General features: G+C 47.0%; 1 protein-coding gene across 2 annotated transcripts; it reads right to left on the bottom strand.

The window, feature by feature from the left end:
* Positions 1-1,581: 1,581 nt before the first annotated feature.
* COPS7B (COP9 signalosome subunit 7B) lies at positions 1,582-17,653 on the bottom strand. 2 transcript variants are annotated; one of them, XR_009484159.1, is made up of 8 exons: positions 17,620-17,653; positions 15,320-15,495; positions 12,523-12,598; positions 10,927-11,015; positions 10,135-10,337; positions 8,750-8,855; positions 6,151-7,295; positions 1,582-1,606 (listed from the first exon to the last, which is right to left on the bottom strand). XR_009484159.1 is itself a non-coding variant. In XM_059822522.1 (7 exons), exons 2-7 carry the CDS (start codon positions 15,479-15,481, stop codon positions 7,137-7,139), a joined length of 795 nt encoding a protein of 264 aa, XP_059678505.1. In that variant the 5' UTR covers positions 15,482-15,495; positions 17,620-17,653; the 3' UTR covers positions 5,904-7,136. The 2 variants fall into 2 exon arrangements, 1 of the variants encoding a protein (XP_059678505.1); XM_059822522.1 differs by lacking the exon at positions 1,582-1,606 and having other exon boundaries at positions 5,904-7,295.
* Positions 17,654-20,532: the final 2,879 nt, after the last annotated feature.

Genomic DNA, 20,532 nt, shown 5'->3' with positions numbered 1-20,532 from the left:
AACGGTGGACTCAGAGAATGGCATTTAGCAGAGGTGGATACACACACCTGGAATTGAGAGTGCCAGGAGTCCCAAGCTCCTCTGTTGACACTCAGGTCAGACTATCACCCACAGGACCTACATGTTTCCTGCTTACCAGCTGAACGAGCAGTAGCCACATGCAGCTTCCAAGTGGGAGCACTTGTGACGTGACATAGGAACAGCCTTAATTTCCCCTCTCCAGGAGCTATTCCCAGCATGAGATGAGCCCCAGCCTGAAAAAGCACACTGGTCTCTAGTGAAAAAGGACAAGAGTTTTCTCCAGCACTGTTGTACAAGTGCCTTGCAAAGCCCAAATAGGCCAAAGCAGACCTTGGAACTCCCACAACAGGGACACAGTTGCCGTCTAATGTGCGGGAAATCAGTTCTGTTCCCCTAGCCCGCATTGCATGTTTTTCCCTGCTACCATTAATACAGCTTTTCCAAGGTATTTATTGCTGAAGGGTTACAAAGCCCAGCTCAGCTGACAACAAATCCCAAACCAATGAAGAGAAAGAAAAGCCCAGAGCCCCAGAGCAGGACAGCAGTGGAACTTTCCAGCTGGAAAGGGACTCGAGGCATTGAGCAGGGACTGCCGGGGGCAACAGCACAGATGCCCCCGCCACTTGCTCTAGGACTTCTCCAAGCATGGGCTGCTTCCCTCAGAATGCAGAAAAACAAAGGGAAGGGATAACAGGGCAGCTTCTAGAGGGAGCCTGTGCTTGACACAAGTGCAAGTCGAAAACAAGAAGGGAATTGAATTTGGGCCCCTTCCTGTCAGTCAGCAACTAACCTTGTCAGAAGGGATGGCAGCACTAACCGAATCAGGCAATTCATTAGGTTGGGGCACACAGCAAAAGCCCAGCTCTCTGGAGCAGAACTACAGTCAAGATCCAGGGTAATGAGTTGCAAACTGCCTTTGTAAATGACACTTCTGCAGTCACTCTGGCAGGCTGGGAAAAGAGCTAATAGGAAAAATCATTAGGTAGCTTCCCTTTGATATTGTTGAAAACGGCACAGGCTATTTTTCCTGCCCCCTCCGTAATTAACCTGGCATATTACCCATAACACTCCACGCCGATATTCCCACAGTGGACCACCTTATTTGCATCAGGGGAAAAGAAGGTAAGAAGATGACTTCTAGAAAAGCTTAAAAAGGTTTACGATTCCCCCCTCCCATACACACACATCTTCTTCAATTCCATCAGCAATGAACCTCTGCCCAGCCAGGAGACCAAAGCACTTCACAAATCTCTGTCACAAAGTCAACATGCAAGCAGAGGCTGTCCTGAGAAACGCAGCTGCGGAGAAGCTGATTTGCCCAAGGTTGCTTTCTGCAGCTGTAGCAGAGCTGGAATAGGATATAACTCTGTGCTTTGCCCCTTATTTGTAACACTGTCCTTGATTTCCATTACACTAAACCAGGCAACAGCCTGCACCTCCCTAGATGCAGAACAGCTCTGAGGAGTAATGCCTACCCACCTGGCTTGTCTGCCAGCAAGGAGAGGTGTCATCTCACAGTCATGATGTAAAAGGAATAGCATCACAGCTGGCAGGTGATCCTGTAGGAACTGGTGCTCTCTAACAGCTGCGAAGGTGACAATGAAACACCAAGACGTTACACACTGCATCAGCGCAAGGCAGCCTTAGGACAGAGCTGATCATGAAACAGCAACTGAAACATCACGGCTGGTGATATAAACAGCATCTTCAGGAAGAGTCTGGAGGGCTAGACAGCACTACTTCCAAACTTCATACTCAGATATGGCCCTATGGTCAGAGAAGGTCAAAATACTTGCAAAAAGGCTGATCTCTGATGGAGTGAGGCTTCACTTACCCACCTGGAAACACAGAGGTATTGTGTGCACAAGCATTTGAAAAATGCCCTAATGATACCGAGATTCACAAGCTTCTATATAGGAGACCTAGAGTTGTGGAAAGGTGTCTTACCTTCTACTAAAAACTACACTGAGCGAGAACTACTGGCACAAATTCTTTTGCACTCTGTGGGGAAATACACATTTCAGGACTGTTAAATGACATTATGTCATCCCCTTACCACCTAGAATTTCCAGTGTGCATGTTCGTTCGCTAGAGTAGGGACATCTTCTTAACAAGAAAAAGCCATGGTCACAGCTATCACACTCATGCAATTTGCAACCTGTAGCAAATAAATCAGGGCATCTCACGAGGCCTGCACACTGTGGGAAAAAGAATTGTGCATGCCTGTGCATTTGGAGACAGGGAGCAAAGTGCTGCCCTGTCTAATCTTTGGCCTGGTTCACTGATCAGAGATGGGGGTACCACCACAGTGCCACTAAGAAGCAGGGTGCAGCCAATCAGGCTAGGGGGTAAATATGCACTCTCCTTATAGTACACCTCTCTAGCTTCAATCACTTACCTCTGGTAGCTCTGTGGTAGGGCCAAACTTGATGAAATATCAGTAAAAAGTCAACAATCCCTGAAAGACACCGACCTTTGCCACAGAGCAGAATGAAACAACGACGTATTTCTAAAAACTCGGCTGAGAAATTCAATCAGACTGTCAGGTTAAAATTCCGTAATAAAAATACAAGGTTGAGGATACAAGAAGGAACTGAAATCACTCTAAACTTTAATTTACCTTTCTTGATGCCCCTGGGTTACTCTCTCTCAGATTACACAAAAAAAGCTGGACAGTTTCACTTTTTGGTTCCCTTGCATTAGGTCAGATGCTATAGAGGACTTTTCCATTTCCCCATTATTTGGAATAATAAAGGGCAACATTGTTTCTCTCCATTGAAAAGTTTGCAACAGGCTCAGATACTGAAGTAACAAACAGCAGTACCAACAGGCCTAGGAATGCATAAGCGTTGACTGTTTTACCCCAGCAGGTGGGCAACTTTATTTAGTTTTCAAAATCAGAGGCCTCTCTGAACAGCTTAGATGCACTCACATAAACCTGTACAGACCTGAAAGTTTAGGAAAAGTCTGATTTACCCATGTGATTTGTTACATTCTAATACAGCTATCGAAGTTCATGGCACTCTCACTTCTGCCTCCCCCGCAATTAATAAGCCTAACTTCCTTTTTGCGCACATGGACCAATGCATTTTCTCCTCAAAGGATAAACAGAACACGAAAAGCAAAAACAAAAACACCCACTGGGTTCTGTATCATTTTCCATTCTTCCAGGAACAGAAAACTGTTCAGCAAAACTCACTTTGCAGGGCTGATGGAAGAATGGCCATCTCTTTCCACCACTCTCTTCTATGGGAACAAAAGCTTCACTTTCCCCAGCTTCACTCTGGAGAACAGCTCTGCAGGTCCTACTCCTGTTTCCGATCCATGGAGAGAGACCTGCAAGCCTGCATACAGCTCCACAAGCACCCATGGGATTTCAGAAGTCTGGATAAGACTGATTGCAGGATGGGTCTCAAATCTGAACAAAGAAGTGTCTGTCAGCATCACTGATTTTCCCTCCTGCCCTCAACAGAAGCCTAAGCTAGCATTCAACTTATCTAAGGAGGTGAGGAGGGAAGTAAAAGAACAATAGATTTTGAGCCAAAACTTTTTTCTGTAAAAGGACTGACATTAGCATTGCTTTATCATGTCCCAGAACTGCCTGATGTTATCTGGTATCAACTGAGTCACAGCAGGAATGCCAGGGACATTTGTTAGCACGTGGCACAGCTTTAGGACTAGGGCAGTCTACCAGCACTGCAATCAGCTGAGATCCTCTCTTCCATTTTCCAGCTCAGTGCTCAATTCCATATTAAACAAGCACTAGTACAAGTGGAGCTGCAGAACATGAAGCTAGACAATAAAGCCCTGAAAAGCAGCTCCATCTACTTTGTCTCCCTCCGGGTGGAAGAGGCAAACAGAAGTTCAATAGCTCAAACTCTGTCCTGCTGCAATCTTGAAGTGAGCTGCAGCTGGAGGAGCCCATTGCTGCCATAAAACAAAGTAGGGCAGGATGCTCTCCCTGCATCAGGGAGCAGTGTCCAGCAGCGCTCAGACAAGCTGGGTTAGCTGCCTCCAGCAGGCACGTGCAATACATGGGAGTTTGCATTAAATCCACCTCTGCTTCTATCTCCCTCTTGTCCCCACAGGACAATTAAACTCCCCAGGCACTCCCCCCTCAAAACTGTCCAGAATTCAGCCCCCACCAGCCCCTAATTCACACAATTCCACTTCGAGTGGCTGCCCTTCCTGCAGTCACAGGGAGCCAATGCAGTCTTTTATCTGTTGTCCTTCTCAAACAGCATAGCACCTCCTGCATCCTTCCCTGTTAACAACTATGCCTTCTGCTTCATTCCTAGAATAGCTTCTAACTCTTTCCTTCAAGCCAGATTCATTAACCAGCTGCTGCAGAGCTGTTTGCCTCCCCCAGGTACTCTGTGCATGTCATTTGTTAATGACTCATCTCAGACTGGGCTCATTGCAAAGACGGCCCCCTCCTTTTGCAGCACCAAGCGCATCTCTGGAACACCAGGAAAGCCAAACATGCAAACAGCTCAGTTCCCTTCAATACCCCATTCCCTTCTCCGTCCTCTCTTGCTGTCAAGCATGGGACAGCTCAGAAAATAGCACATTCAAAGTGCTATTTCCTCCCTTGCTTCTTTGCTGATCAAAGGCAATGTGTACCAAAGCATAAATAAGATCTTCACCCCCAGCCAGGCTTTGAGAAGAGCAAAAACACAAGAACAAACTCAAAAACTTCCAACACACTAAAGAAGCTTCAGCAAACTAATGTGACTCCTATAACTGGCAGGGAATAAACACCAAGGATGCCAAATTCACATCTATTTCCCCAGCAGACTGTGGCTTGCCGAGGAGCTTAAATGATTTCCAAAGGCATTTGTATTCCTCCTGCCTCTCTGCAGGACTGATATTAAAATTGGGAAGGAAAGAAAACAGCTAGTGAGGACCACAGAACCTCTCCTCACTAGTCTAATCTAGTGAGGAACTGGATGACCAGTACACTGTAGCTGCCCACGCAGGAAGCCAGAAACAGACTCAGTCCATCTCCGTCACACAGATCTGTTATACTTGGGTACACAAAGTCCACCTACACCTCCTGAGAAGCTGTCAGCTGAACACCAGGAGAACCTAGTACAGAAACTCTTACTGCCACTGTTTGGGAAACAGTTCCCTTGAGATATAGGGAAGGCTTTGTGCTCTGGGCTTATTCACTTAACATCCTTCACTGGGAATTTTTGGCTAGCATTGCCAGCTCTCTCTCCCCCTAGAAAAGAATCAGAAACCAAGGGACTTGACCCAGAAGCAGCTGGATAGGAGGTATTTAGATCCACCTCTCAAGATTAAAAGCTGGTGTTCCTGCACTGCAGGAGAGGAAAAGGAGGGGAATTTACTTTCACAAATGTACAACAAGTCCTGTGACTGAGGACTGAAAACACCGGCAGCAAAGAATTCTGGTAGCAATAAGAGGAAGGCACGTGCATTGCACAAGTGCAGGTGACAGCTGGCTGAAGGACTGGAGCATTGTCACAGTCCTCTGTTTGAACAGGTCCCCTGCCTGCTCACGCAAAGCCCATCTCTTTACAGCATGGAGCGAAGTGAAATGCAGGGGCCAAACTAAAAAGCAGTACCCCGCTAGACCCACAGGAAGGAATCGACTGGCCTAAGACAGCACAACTACAAACCTTCCACAATCAGGCATCAAAGGTGTTTAGGCTCAGGACACTGGGCTCAGCTACTGGCTTTGCCACAGATCCTTATGCACAAATTTGGACAAAGATGAACTACTGACAAAATGGGAAGAGCACTTCCCTGCCTCCCGGATGCATCAGGGAGATTAGTCAGACCTTCTGATAATGTAACATCAAGAATCAAGTAAATGTTCAAGTGAACAAGTGCGGTTGGACTACAAGCCTAAAGCAGCCTCAAAGCCAAGACTCCACACTCTGACATTAAATCAGCATTTTTAATTTTTTTCTAAAATGTGCTTTTTGTGAATTGCTGTTTCAATGCCAACCCCATCCTCCCCCTTAAAAAAAAAACCCCACACCTTGCCAAACTAGGTGCAAATCACCTGAAGTTAGTCTGTAACAAATAAAAAAACCCCACAAAACAAAGGCTGAAATGCTTTAGAATCACAACAATATACAAAAAAAGGGAGAAAAATATAACCTGAAAGTGTTCAAAATTCAGAAAGACTAGTCAAGTCCATTGCTTCAGCAAGGGGATGCTGCTGCGACCCCTGCCAGTGGGTCCTGGGCCACCAGCCTGCCACGATGCTAAATGGACTCTTCTCCCATGCAGACCTCTGTCGCTAGCATCCAAGGAAGAGCGAATGCATTACCCTTTGAAGGTGTCAATGGGGGAAACAACTCACAAGCAGCTCTGGGAGGTCAAGTCACCTTCAGAAGGAACAGTTTCTAGTACGCCCCTAGCCACCTGCAAGAAGGAAGGCTTGGAAGAGCAGCCTGCTTCCTCCTTATTGTATTCATGCCTCAGAGATGCAGAACAGTGCTTTAAATCTGTGACAGATTAAAGGGCTTAGTAAGGGCAGTAAACAGACAGTTAAGTAAACAGCCCAGCACTGGATCTCATCTTCACAGAGCGAGGTAGTGTGAATTTCACCCCAGTTTAAAATAGATGGGGTAGCGGAAAGGCTGACGACTTCCATGTAAAGCAGTTCCTGGCCTAGAAACCTTTCTGTGCTCCCTTTGGGAATGAAAAGATCTGTGTTGATGCTTCCTCGCTCCCAGCCTGGCTTTGGTAGCCACACTTCAACCCTGGGATTCAGACACTTGCTACAGAAGTTCTCCCAAGATCTGATTTAGTACAGCAGCTTCCTCAAGGTTAAGCAGCAATGAGACTGGCTGGGAGGGAGCAAAACTGTCCACAGATATTTCTTTTTCCTGCCCCTTTTGCTTAGTCCCTCTCTTTAGAAGTCCCTCTTTACAGGACCAGAACAGGGACACCCTGGAAATTAATAAGGGCTGCACAGTGTAACTTAGCCAGGTGCTGCTAACTGGGAGCTGTATTCAAACAGGGCTTTTATTTGCCAGCCTGGAAGGGACTGGCCCAGAACCCACTGAAAAAGGAGACGCAGGCCCTTTTTTGCTCCTCCTGTTGTCATTCCTAGCTGAATGACATTTAGATGGTATGTTCTAGTGACGGCTGGAGACCAGCCCTTTGACTTTGGACATCTTCTTTGTGGGCTGCCTTTGCTCTGTGTGTGGAGGGCACTCTCGCTCTACCAGCTGCTGTTCCATCTCCTGTGCCGACGACGAGGCTGTAGCTTTTAATGTTTTCTTTATGTTTGTGACCTGGCCAAGAAGAGACAGTGAATCAGCACTTGCTTCTTCCTCCCCTTGCAGTAGAAACTCTTCGTAAACATATTGAAAAACCCCTGGAGTAGAGTGGAGATTATAAAATAAACTCTCCCATCAGAAACACGCTCTGCACTTGCATTTATTAAAGGTAATGTTTTATCCTCGTTTACAGCCAGAGTTGTTAATATTTCCAGTCTGGGTCCAATACAGAATAACTAGAGATTATTTTTTTTTCCTAAGAGACAATGGCACAATATTGTACCACCTTTCTGGCTGGCTGGAGGAACCTGCTACTGCCTTGGTGCAGAAGACAGCCATGCTACCGTTAAGTTGGCCAGAAGCAGGAAGGACAAAGGAAACTGTGAAAGAAATAAACTTACACTTAGGACAGCACTTGAAAAGGGAAAATGCCATTTGGCCTAGCTGGCTGTCTGAGCCACAGTTATTTGCTAGAAGCAGGAACAGAAATGGGAGGCAGCAGTAGTGCTTCTGCTACTCTGGCTGAAAAGGAGAGATACAGCACCAGGCACCATAGTCTGTCCCCCTGGAACCCTGTAGGGCTCACCAGAAATACAATGAGCAAACCTTAAAAAAACCCACAGGTGAAAACAAGTTTGGGAGTCAGGTGTGCCAAGTCCAAGCTAAAGGCATCTGGCAAACCAAATGTACTCTGGATGCCAATCAAGCTGCCAAGCATATGCTGCTTCAGAAGGCAAACGTAAACCTGCAGGGATGCAGCACTCTGCAAGAAATAAACCCTGAGCAAGTGTCTCGGGAGGACCATTTTCACCTTTACAGCTGTATTAGCCAAGATTTGTTCTCATAAGTAAATACACATCAGCAGGGGCTAAAATCGCGTACCCATGCTGCCATCTACCGCCTAGCTGCGCATGCAACAGGCGTAGGAGTGCTCCCAGGTCAGGCTGCTGAGGAGAGCATGTCAGAGGCCTGCCTGGGTGCTCAACCTGACCCCAAGAGAAAGACCCCAAAGGAAGCTGCTGAGGGCATGTTTTGCAAAAGCAATGAGACTCGAGAGACTTCTGTTCATTACACTTTCAGGTTTAAAACAAAGTGAATGTTTTTTTCCTTCCTTCCTGCCTTGCACAAAAGGAACAGAATTGTATCCAAGCTCTGTGTTAAAAGCACACTTTTTCTAACAAATCAATTCAGGAAACCATAGCTAGTGCAGCCACCTAGCCTAAATTTATAGAAGTTTATAAAGAAAAGTTCCAACCTGCTCAGAGCGTGCAGATTTGATGTTTGTGGTGTTACTAGCACCTGGAAGCAGATGTGTTTTCTTCCTACCCAAACCACCATATCTGATTTGCATGATTGCTAGCCTACTTCAGAGAAGCCATGACCATTAACCAGGTGCTACCAGATTATTTTCTTCAGTAAACAACATTTATCAAAAAACATAGAGCAGTCTGAAGTAACTCTGTACTCACCTCCATCTCTACCTGCTGCTGAGTTCTGTGATGGTTCTCTTTGTATTGGTTGGCTCTAAGTACTTGCTGCTCAATTCCTAAAAGAACCGCTTCACAACCATCACACCTGCAAGATACAATATCAAACAGTGTTTACGAGTTCTCTCTGGAGCAGCTCAGTCAGGCAATCTGAAAAGTCATGCTTGCCTAAAAGTCTAGCAGATTATTAAATTTCTACTTCCTGCTTGAAGACTAGCGTTCCAAAAAGCTTTGCTGTTTACTCAATGTATTTCACAGCGTTCTTTAGAGAGTCCATGTTACTCTTACCTGACCATCAAAAAGTAAGTGCAGGTTCAATGCACTTTCAACTCCCTTTTCAATCAGAATTACTGCTTAAATGGGGATGCAACAGATTTTTCAAAAGTAAGTAAAATTTTAAAATTAAACAAAAAAGTCAGATTGAGAGAATCCCCCTGCCTGTTAAGTGTTCAAAAGACAAGAGCATTCCTCCAACACAGAACTATAACTGGAGAGGACAGAAAGGGAATTGGCAGTGGGTTCACTGTTACCTTCCAAACAATGCTGTAAGGTCCTGGAAGCTGCCAAAGCCCTCCTGCTGAGAAGGGATTGAGGGAGTTGGAGTAGAGAAGCAAAAAACCTGCCCCCACCTCAGGACAGCGTATTTGCACAGCAGTTTAATTACTTTTCATGCACCCATTACCATAGCAACTAGGAAGCAATTCCCAGTCAGCTCAGAACCTGCCACAGGCTCCACAACCTACAGGGGAATTTCTTTGGGTGGGAAGGCAATCCTACAAAAAAATGAGAAGCAGCTTCCTGGCAAAGGTACATAAAGATAGTACCACAGTCCCAATATGGTTGCATGAAGCCTGCATTTGCAGGAACAAAGAGAAGGCAAACAAAGGCATCTGAAACTTCAAACCTGAAGACATCCCCTCCAAAGAACTGTGATTCTCTAGAATTTGCTCATGCAGTTCTCATCACAGTGAAAAAGGCTGAAAAGTAATGGACAGTTCTCTTTTTGTTATCAAATGTAACAGCAGAAAGGGGAGTAGCTCCCACCATAAGACCATGAGTCCAGTTTGTCATGCCTGTTTGAAAAGACCCTTGACTCCTCGCTAGGGTTTTGCCACGTAAAAGCTACAGTGAAAGCAGAATCTCAAGACCTAGTATACTTTGGCTTGATACATAACACATATTGAATCCTAGATGGGATCTTGGAATACTTGCCCAATAGACTCCTCCTTCAAGTGCCTACTTACAGTGTAAAGACTCCTGATTAATGGAACATGGTGAAATTGAGCCAGACTTAAAACTTTGAGGAATAAGAAGACAACAGGGCAAGCTACATACAAGGAACAAGGAAGGTGGAGAGACTGCCTCACCATTCCTGGAGTGTTTTGACAATGTTACTGATGTCCTTCTTCTGAATATCTCTGCCAATACAAAAATCCACCTCTAGAACCTGGTTTCGTTGATCCAGCTTCCCCTGGATAATATCTGTATAAACCGCTTCAATAATCAGATCTTCCAACTCCCTCAGATTCCTCATATCCAGGTCCTTCAGCAACACAGAATAGGGAATGCACTAAAAACAGCAAGTCCAAGAGTAAGTTAACAGTCCTAGAGCCAAAATGAACAGCTAAGTCTCAGAAACTCAAGATCCAAGCATTTATTGTATCCTACACTTTAACCTACAAGTACAGCAGTGACTGATTGTGGCAGAACAAACACCTGCTACTAGGCTACATAATATTCTGACACAACTTCGGTAATTCCTGAAGCTTTGGCATAGCATCTTCTGAAGTAAAAAAGGTGATGGGATTGTAAAAGAAATTTAAAGTGTTGCTTAGTTTTCTCTAGAACAAAAAGTCAGTGTTTTTAAGAATGATTCTCCAACTCCAGCAGTGAAAGAAGCCATACAAAGTTTCACAGCCCTTACTGACCAATCTGTATGGCAGTTCAGACACCCCCACATCTCATCCATGGAAGTCCACTAAGTTAATGTCCCAAAGCACCACAAGAGAACACTGTACATTACAGGTACTTTCCTAGTTGCAGGATTTTTTGTGAGTTACTCATGCAGTCCGATAGAGCTTCAATGCTATGGAATTGATGCCATTTCAGAAACAAAAACAGACAAAAAGACAACTGCTATCATATACAGTGTATTTTACCTTCATTCTGGAAGCCAGGCTTACAATCGTCAAGTGTTTCAGCTTGTTTTTCTGAGTCACTGTTAATTCAGGCAGGTTATCTTTGTTTGCTGTTAATGTTAAAAAGACAAGACTCAGGACTTCCCTTCAAGAATTATATAATCCAGGCTGCAGAACTGCAGGCTAGTTACACTACACTAAACCCCGAAATTATTAACTCCTCCAGCTACTGTGGGTACTGATGAGCAGAGAAAGCTGCTGCTGATGACAGATTAGCACATCCAGGCAGAGACAGGAAAAGTTAAAAAACAAGTTGGCAATTCCATTCTTCCAGTAATTCTGGTTTTGGAATTAGAATGTAATTCACATCTACACAAGTGGTGTCCTGCTAAAATGGTTGGTCAATGCTTTGTTTCCACCACCCAGTCATCTTTATTTCACTAATGAGCTGACAGAATAAAATCTTCCCCCTTCGCCGATCTGGTTGTAAATACAGCTGGTTTTATTTCTCTGAAGAGCTGCAGAATTTAGGGTGAAAGCATAAAGTACCAGGCTGAGGAAGAGAGGAGAAATTATTAATCTAGATGGCCTCACTATCATTGTATTATATCCATGTGCTTCATGAATATTTAAAAACAGAAAGGAAACTGGCGGCTTTCCAAAGCAAAGAAACTCTTTAAAATATCTCCTTTAATGGAAATTAGTGTTTCAGGGGCACTCAAGTTCTCCCATCCATCCCACCTCATTCAATACTCTACACTTTGACTACTTTTCCCCCTTTCTTCATTAGAAAAGGAAGAACAATCTGCACTGTCACATACTGGGACACAAGACCCATGCACAGCAAACACATCCTCTAATCAGTCACAGAAGTCATGAGGCTGGTGTTGCTCCACAGCCACTGGAATTGCCAGTCCTTGCACTTATGGATGCCACTTCTCCTTACAGGAACTAGATAGTTCATCCACCACAGTGACAGCCAGCACTATGACAGAATTATTTGTCACCCTCTGTAATGGTCTACATTAGGCTGCTACCCACAAATGAAGTATTAAATTGTAGCAGAATGGAAGCGCATAAGCACCAGAGATAAAAGCACATCCCAACAGATACTAAGATGATTCACACATAGTCCTTCTGAAGCTGTATGAAAGTCATTATTTCAATTTGTATTCTACCTAAGAAATGCTTCATTTTGTTTCAGCAATGCCGTCACAGAATATAAGGTTATTCCATAAACCATATAGGTTTTTATAAATAATGCAGAACAATTTTGTCTAAGTTTTCTGCAGCTTCCATAACTGGTGTCATCTAAATTTCAAAACCGATGTCTGAAATTGCACTCCGCAGAGGTAAGCGGCCTGTGAACATCAATGAATACTGCTACAGACCAATTCAATTCAGTGCTGTGGTCCAATCCAAATCAGTAAAACACCATCGTCTCTAGGCCTTCCTCCACATTTTAGCAATTAAAAAGCTCCTCCCAAGTAAACTCTGTTCTTGGACACTTTCACCCAACCATACTACACCAGGTACCACAGTAAGCAAAGAACTGCCTCTGACAATTCTAAAGGGCAACCCAGTCTCATACTCTGCAAACAGGCAGCAGTCTCTTACCTACATAGTCTGGGTATGTTCCGTACGCAAACAGGTTCAGCAACTGGAAATAAGCAGCATTAGATCCTTCAGCAAGCTGGATGGGAAGAAAACAAAAGAAATTCACAGAATCACTATGGTTGGAAAAGACCTGTAAGATCAAGTCCAACCATCAACCCAACACCACCATGCCCATTAAACCATGTCCCACAATGCCACATCCACATGTTCCTTGAACACCTCCAGGGATGGTGACTCCACCACTTCCCTGGGCAGCTTGTTCCAGTGTTTCACCACCCTTTCATTAAAGAAATTTTTCCTAATATCCAGCCTGAACCTCCCCTGGCACAGCTTGAGGCCATTTCCTCTTGTCCTGTCACTCATCACTCTGGAGAACAGACCAACACCCACCTCTCTGCAACCCCCTTTCAGGTAGTTGTAGAGAGCGATGAGGTCTCCCCTCAGCCTCCTCCTCTCCAGACTGAACAACCCCAGTTCCCTCAGCCGCTCCTCATAAGACTTGTGTTCCAGACCCCTCACCAGCTTCGTCGCCCTTCTCTGAACACACTCCAGCACCTCAATGTCCTTCTTGTAGGGAGGGGACCAAAAACGATTACATTATTCGAGGTGCAGCCTCACCAACGCCGAGTACAGGGGCACGATCACCTCCCTACTCCTGCTGGCCACACTGTTTCTGATACAGGCCAGGATGCCGTTGGCCTTCTTGGCCACCTGGGCACACTGCTGGCTCATCTTCAGCCAGCTGTCAATCAACACCCCCAGGTCCTTTTCCGCCAGGCAGCTTTCCAGCCACCCGTCCCCAAGCCTGTAGCGTTGCATGGGGTTATTGTGACCCAAGTGCAGGACCCGGCACTTGGCCTTGTTGAACCTCATACAATTGGCCTCAGCCCATCAATCCAGCCTTTCCAGATCCCTCTGCAGAGCCCTCCTACCCTCAAGCTGATCAGCACTCCTGCCCAACTTGGTATCATCTGCAAACTTGCTGAGGGAGCACTCAATCCCCTCATCCAGATCGTCGATAAGATATTAAACAAGACCGGCCCCAAAACTGAGCACTGGGGGACTCTGCTTGTGACCAGCCACCAACTGGATTTCACTCCATTCACCACGACTGTCTGGGCTCAGCCGTGCAGCCAGTTTTTTACCCAGCAAAGAGTGCACCTGCCTAAGCCACGAGTCGCCAGCTTCTCCAGGAGAGTACTATGAGAAACAGTGTTGAAGTCCTTTACTAAAGTCCAGGTAAACAACATTGACAGCCTTTTCCTCATCCCCTAGGCAGGTCACCTGGTCATAGAAGGAGATCAGGTTGGTCAAGCAGGACCTGCCTTTCATGAACCTGTCCTGGCTGGGCCTGATCCCTTGGTTATCCTGCACGTGCCCCTGTGAGCACCCTCAAGATGAACCTCTCCATAATCTTCCCTGGCACCGAGGTTAGGCTGACAGGCCTGTAGTTCCCCAGATCCTCCTTCCGGCCCTTCTTGTAGATGGGCGTCACGTTGGCAAGCCTCCAGTCATCAGGGACCTCCCCTGTTAACCAGGACTGTTGATAAATGATGGAGAGGGGCTTGGCAAGCTCCTCCGCCAGCTCCCTCAGTACCCTTGGGTGGATAAATTCCATGTAACATGGTTAACAGCCAACACGATACTGGTAGGCAACTACTCCAGAGAATGTTTTAAGTCTACATAGGACAAGCAGTACCCAGAAAAGCAATTATGTCCCCAGCTTAAAGAGCTGGACCCTTTCTAAGGCCTCACGAGCAGCAGCAAGTTTCAGCTGTTTCAGAGTCAAGATGATCTAGCCATTTCTATGCACCAGAACTTAACGACAGTTTGGACTGTCAACTGCTTTGTGCGGCACCTTAGGACGTAAAAGAAAAAGGCAACTTAATGTCAGCTGACATACTACAGGGCCAGCTCTTCTCATCATGTGAGAAGCAAGCAGGCAATGGCATTGGTTGGTTAAGCATCCTTGCTATTACTGGGAAAGCTAGGACAGCTTACCTGCAGACCCACAAAACTTCAAAGCAAAGCAAGCTAGAACATTTTAAGTTGAGTGCGTTTGAAAGTAATAGCACTCCTCTCACATGCAAACACTTCACTGGAATAACTGCAGCACCAAGCAGTGATTTTTATTGAGTGTTTTTTTTAATACCATTTGCTGCACACAGACCCAGGAAAAAAAAATACTTGTGATTTGATGCTGAATAACCATAGAGGCATTTTTCGGCATATCTAAGAGCCCGTTTGGAAAGACAAACTTGCTGTACGCCACATTACCCCAGCTGCAGAGACATCAACCTAAATTCCCTCATTATAGTAGAGGGGGGTGTTGGCGAGTCATTCTCAGTAAAAGCTCTGGAACTTACTTTCCACCTTGGTTTGAAATGGTTTGGATTTGGTTACCACCCAGGCCTGATACACTAGACATCTGTTCACAAAGACTTTTGGAAAGCATTGAAGTTATGCTGTCCAGGACAACGAAGGAGTAGAAAGAAGTTTTTTCACCATTGGCTGGCTAGGTGCCTTCTTCAAATTGTTACTGTGCTGCTGCCAGGTTTTTGCCGTATTAGCAATCACATTAAGGTAGCAAAGCTTTATACAGGTATTTTTTAACATCTGATATATACAGGCAAAAGCAACCTCAGTCTCTCATACACAAACACCTCAGAACCAAGATAAGTCACACCAGACCCTTCCTGGCACAGAAATTTCATGTACAGGCTGTCTGTGGAAACTTCTGGGGATCCCTTATATTGGGAGTGCAGAAGGGGCATTAGGATAGAAACTCATCTCTTACCTCTTGCACATTTGTTAACTCCAATAGCTCTCCGAAGACATAAACCCCAGGGGCCTCCAGCACTTGATTTATAAGAGTAGTCAGAGCTGAGCCACTTGTACCTTTGGCTAGTAAAATAAACTGCTCTAGGAGATTGCAGGACGGTTTCTGTTCTCCTGCCATTCTAGGTTTTCAATCTGTCAATAAAAGAAGACAATATTAATACATCCTTTCTCCTCTGCTGAATTTTGTCTGGCAGTGGATCAGAAGGTACACTCAGCATAGTAATGTTTCCGTGTCAGCAGAGCCAGGTTTTTCTTCAGCACTCAGTGGGCAGGCCAGGAGCCCTGCAGGCTCTGAGGCCGATTTATCTGGGGAGCAAAAACAATTCAGACAATATCTGAGCAAAATTTCTGCAGAATGTCTGGTCAGTTCCCTAAAAGAATCCATGCCTGCTAGTAGGAAAGGAGTTTAGATTCCGTGCTGTTGTCAGACTTTTTCTTCTACTGATGCTGCCGAATAACGCTAACTGCAAAGATTTTTATTATCATGTCTGCTAGAGGCCAGCTGAAACTTCCTCCTTCCCAAAACTCACTTAATTCTCTGTGAAGAATTTATACACCTCGAAGGCCTGCACCACTGCACTTTTTCCTTTCACATCAGCGACAGATAAAGCATCTGTACGTAATTCCTATTGCTTTCTGAGCCTAAAAGGCAAAAAGAACTGTGGCCTGTAAGTAGCTTATCAATCTACATTGTACAGTTGAAGTGTTTTGGGTTAACTGGAAAGCTTAGGTGATAAAAATACCCTTTCTACAAAGGCTCTATTTAAGTCTCTGTAAAGAGAGGTCTTTGTCTTCAGCTGCTGCCTGACATTTCTGGTGTGCATGTTGTCTCCCAGCACAACATGTTGCTTTTTGAAATGTAAAACACTATTTATTAACAAGTTCAACAAAATAAGTTATTTGTTTACAAACAACTAAGAAAAAACTTGCAAAGCATATTATTCAGATACCAAACAAAGAACTTAGCAGATAAGAGGGCTTTTGTGTTATGTTTGTATCGGATAATTCTCAAGTACAGCAGGCAATCTTTACTCTGGTAAAGAAAACCAGACACCAGAGAACCTGTCTCATTCTTTGTGACCGCTGGGACCAAATCTGCCCTCATCGGGGTGGTGCAGTGACACAGGTGTTAGCACTGTTTTGCCATGCCTAACCAAATTAACCCTTGTGAAGGAAAGGCAGCCAGCTTCCTTTATTAGTCAGCTTCTAAAAACATGCTTTACTCCATGCCATTACACCTGCAGGTACAAACGGTCACAACCTGAGCGGGCAATCTTTTGCACTCTCCACACAAAAACTTCTCGGTTCTCGGTGTAAAGTCTCTTTGGGATTCTTTTCATCAGAGGCTCACGTACAGCCTGACTGAATAGTACCTCAGTTTCAGCTAAGAAATCCCTGCAACACAATAACTCTCAATGTGGCTTCCTAATACACCTGAGGGTACATCAGTACTACTCTCCCCACTCACAGATAAGGAAACAGACACAGAGGACAGACAATTTTCTCAGGAGAGTGCATGAAATGACTGAGCTGCGAATGAAATCCAGATTTCACAGTTCCCAAGCCGCTGTCCTCCCTCACAGGTAATCAAAACACACGCTGGTGTATGAGGTTACAAAAGACTGCTTAGCTGTATCCATGCCCTGCTAGGAAAGGAATGCCAATTCTTTGCTCCCTTCCAAGTTAACGTTCAGGCAACTGCATTGCGATTGCAACCTGTCTGCACAACCGTGTCAGCGGGACTACCGCGCTGCTCTTTCCACAACCGACTTACCCTGGTGAGAAGTGACCGAAATACAAATGGAAGACCCTTTAACGGAGCTTGCCCAAAGGCTACAATAACCCATACACGGGGACAAACCGGGCTCTTCCCCCCAGTCACGCCTTGCTGCAGCCTTTCTAAGGTACCTGAAGGGGCTTCACGGCGGGAAGCGGCAGGCAGACCCCGCAGGAGGGAGCCGGGCTGCAGGGCACGGAGGCAGCCAGGCCCTCCGATCCCCACAGACCCCCGGGAGGGCCCCCGGGCCCCGCCAGGCCGGGAGCCGTGCCCCACCGGGCGGGCCGAGCCCCGCCGCAGGGGGCGATTTACCGGGGTCCCGCCGCGGGGCCCTCTCGCCCCTCACCGCCGCCCCGGTCCCCGCTCGCTTCTCAGGGCTCGGGGAGCCGCACGTCCGGCAGCGCCGAGACGCAGCCGCGGAGCGGAGAAGGGAAAGGGTCGGTGCGCGGAGGAGCGGCTCCTCCCTTCCCCGGCGTTACCTCTCCGCCTGGCCTCCCGCCCTGCGGCTCCCGGCGCCCTCCCCGCCGCGCCTCAGGCCGCCATGATGGCGGCGCCGGTGTCCCGCGCCCGACTCCTTCCCCCGGAACGCGCGACCGCGCGCGGAACGTTCCACCCCAGGGCGGCCGCAGGGCCCGAGCACCGCGCCCCGGCATCCCTCGGCAACGGGGCCGCTGGGGCCGGTGCACGCCCGTTCGCGGCGCGGGTGAGGCTGGCTGGGCCCCCCGGAGCCGAGGACGGCGGGCTGGCTGTGCTGGCGGCGGCTCCCGCTGAGCTGTGGCACAGCAGCCCCCAGAGCAGAATACCGCCTCACCGTGTCCCGAGAAGCTGTTTAATTACAAGCAAGTGAAGTTTTTGCTTCTCTCGTTCGGGGATGTGAGGTGCTGTGGCAGCGTCGCGGGGTTTTGTACTCCAAAAGGACCTGTGCGAAGGGCCACCGTTGTCAGGCCACGTTTTAGCGCGTTCTTTGTTCTCAGGGCATGGCGGCGCGGGTCTGTTTGGCACGAACAAGTCCCATTCCTCTTTTGAATCCTTGCATTCGCTACAGCCTTCCGAGGGGATTAAATCTTCCATTTTATGGCAAGAACGGGGCAATGCCTCAGAAGCTGAAGTGGGGCTATTAACGGCGTTGCGTGGGGCAGGGTGATGGAGGCTGCCGGCCTCTGGCCAGGCCTCCTGGGGTGCGAATGGAAAAATGCCAAGACATGGGGTGAAAAATCACAATGTGCTAGAAGTGAATTTAATCTCCACAGAAAAGTGGCCCGTACAAATGACAAACCAAGGAGCAGAGCTCGGTCTGTGATGTGGGGGAGCAGGGAGGGAGCTGGAGGGGTTGAGATCCTCCCCAGGACAGAGACCAGGAGCCAAAAGACTCTCAAGAGGGTAGAAGAGCAGGGGTAGGAACAAGAAGGCTTTTGGGGTTGTTACCCTTCCTGAGGTCTGTACACTTATCTGTGCCATGCTGTGAATAAAGCATGCTTCTGTTAAAAATCCTTTAGCCAAAAGCAAAGTGCTTCTGGCTTTCAGTCAGCTAGTCCCAGAAGATCAAGCTGTGGACCGGCATCATCAGGAGAGGGGGGCTTTCAGGGAATGAACATCAGAAACTATTAGGAAAACTGATGGGGCTTAGCCTGCGCCTCAGAGCCATCCGCAGCGGGTCCCCAGGGTCCCATCTTCCAGAGAAGGGGTGTCAGACAAGCGCAGAGATGCAGGTGTTGGGATGCTGTTATGACACAATGGGCTTCACAGCAAATTGGATGTAAAAACTAGGCCTTGTGCAGCAAGGGAACTCAGCCAGGGCTATAACAAGCCATTCAGTAATTTACTTAAGCCACGCTTAGATCTCATCTGCATGGGGAAGGAGAATTACCTCTTTAATCACATCCTAAACAGGCCCTCCACCACGGTTCGTGTCACCCTGCAGACATGCTGGAACAGTTGCCTTGGGCAAGCAGTGCGTGGCCTCTTTTGTCTCAAGAGTTGTTAAAGCTGAAATCCTACGCTGAAATAGAAATGGAAATATATGATTGTGAGCTATTTCCCATGGATCATTTTTGCAACCTCTTGCTGGAGCCTGCAGGGGAAAATCAGCTGCGTTAAAGCCCCGTGTAGGTCAGCCAGGAGGGTCTGTTAGTCAGGCTGTCCTGAGACCTCCCGACTGCAGACAGCCAGCCTGGCTGACTGAGGTGGACTTTGGAGGATAGCATCAGCTAAGCTCAGCTTTTGGGATGGATTTTTTTTTTTGGGGGGGGGAGAAAAATACGAGAATGCCCAGCTGTCTCGTCCCCTTTTAAACTGCTATTGCGACCTCTTGCTCCACCCACGCAGCTTTCGGCAAGCAGGGAGATCTTAATCCATTTTATCTTTTAATGTTGGCATTATCTCTTGACTCACCCCATCTCTTCCCCTTGTGATTCTGCAATCCAGGTCCCTTTTAGGCAACAGATAATTCACCTTATTTCCCTGCATTGCCTGAGAAAAAAAAACCATAAATCCAGAGTAATCTCCCCAAGCAGTGGGGGTGTGGAGCTGTCCTGCAGCTTCCATCACACCGAGTTCAGTATCCAGTTCTTCAGGATCTCGAGTGCCCTGTGCCTCCAGCTGCTCATCCTGCCAGCATCTGCACCCTGCCTGTGTCTGCCTCCTGCCTGCCAGGCCAGTGGCACCAGCTTCACCCCCTGTAGGTGTGCACCTCCTGGTGCCCCAGGATACGATTCTGGAGCTGGTTCTTCCCCTCCTAAAGTTCCAATTCTGATGTGTCATTGGCAAGAAAATTACCACCTGGCCTCACCAAGGAGGGGGCCAACAGTGAAAGTGGGTACTTTTGTGTTTCTTATCTTTTTCCTTACCTTTCATAAATAAGGTGGTTTAAATCAAAAACTCTTGTGAAAAGAGGTATGTTAGGACAACACAGGACCTTAGCAATAACCCACATAATACACACTATATTCAGAAATCATACGCTAGGCTAGATTTAGCTACCAGGGTTAGGATCTGGTTCCTAAAGTGTCTGTAATAATTTCACTTCCCAACCAACTTAAAGCGAAATAAAATCAACTGTTGGCACCATGGCCATGTTAGAGCAGGAGCAGGTGCATCTGCACATGACCACATGGCCAGTAGCTCTAGGGGTAAGCTGAGCTGTGTAAATGCTAACACGGTCCTGGAGGCAGTTTCGTTTCTCATTTGTGTGTGCTTTCACCATGCTTCATCCGTTTATCCTCTCTGCTTCCAGGCTTCTGACCCCCCAGCTGCCAGCACACATCTCCAGAGCATGGGGTGATGGGAGCTCCCATGCTCTGCTGAAGAAGTTGTCAAGCTCTCCACATTTCACAGGATCCAGAGACTAAGCTGCTCACTGGACTCTCATCTCGCACCTTGGCCAGGCCAGGAGA

The sequence above is a fragment of the Gavia stellata genome, chromosome 11, assembly GCF_030936135.1.
Source record: "Gavia stellata isolate bGavSte3 chromosome 11, bGavSte3.hap2, whole genome shotgun sequence".
NCBI lineage: Eukaryota > Metazoa > Chordata > Aves > Gaviiformes > Gaviidae > Gavia > Gavia stellata.
The sequence above is the reverse complement of the archived record's forward strand: the minus strand, read 5'-3'. Positions and strand labels throughout refer to the sequence as shown.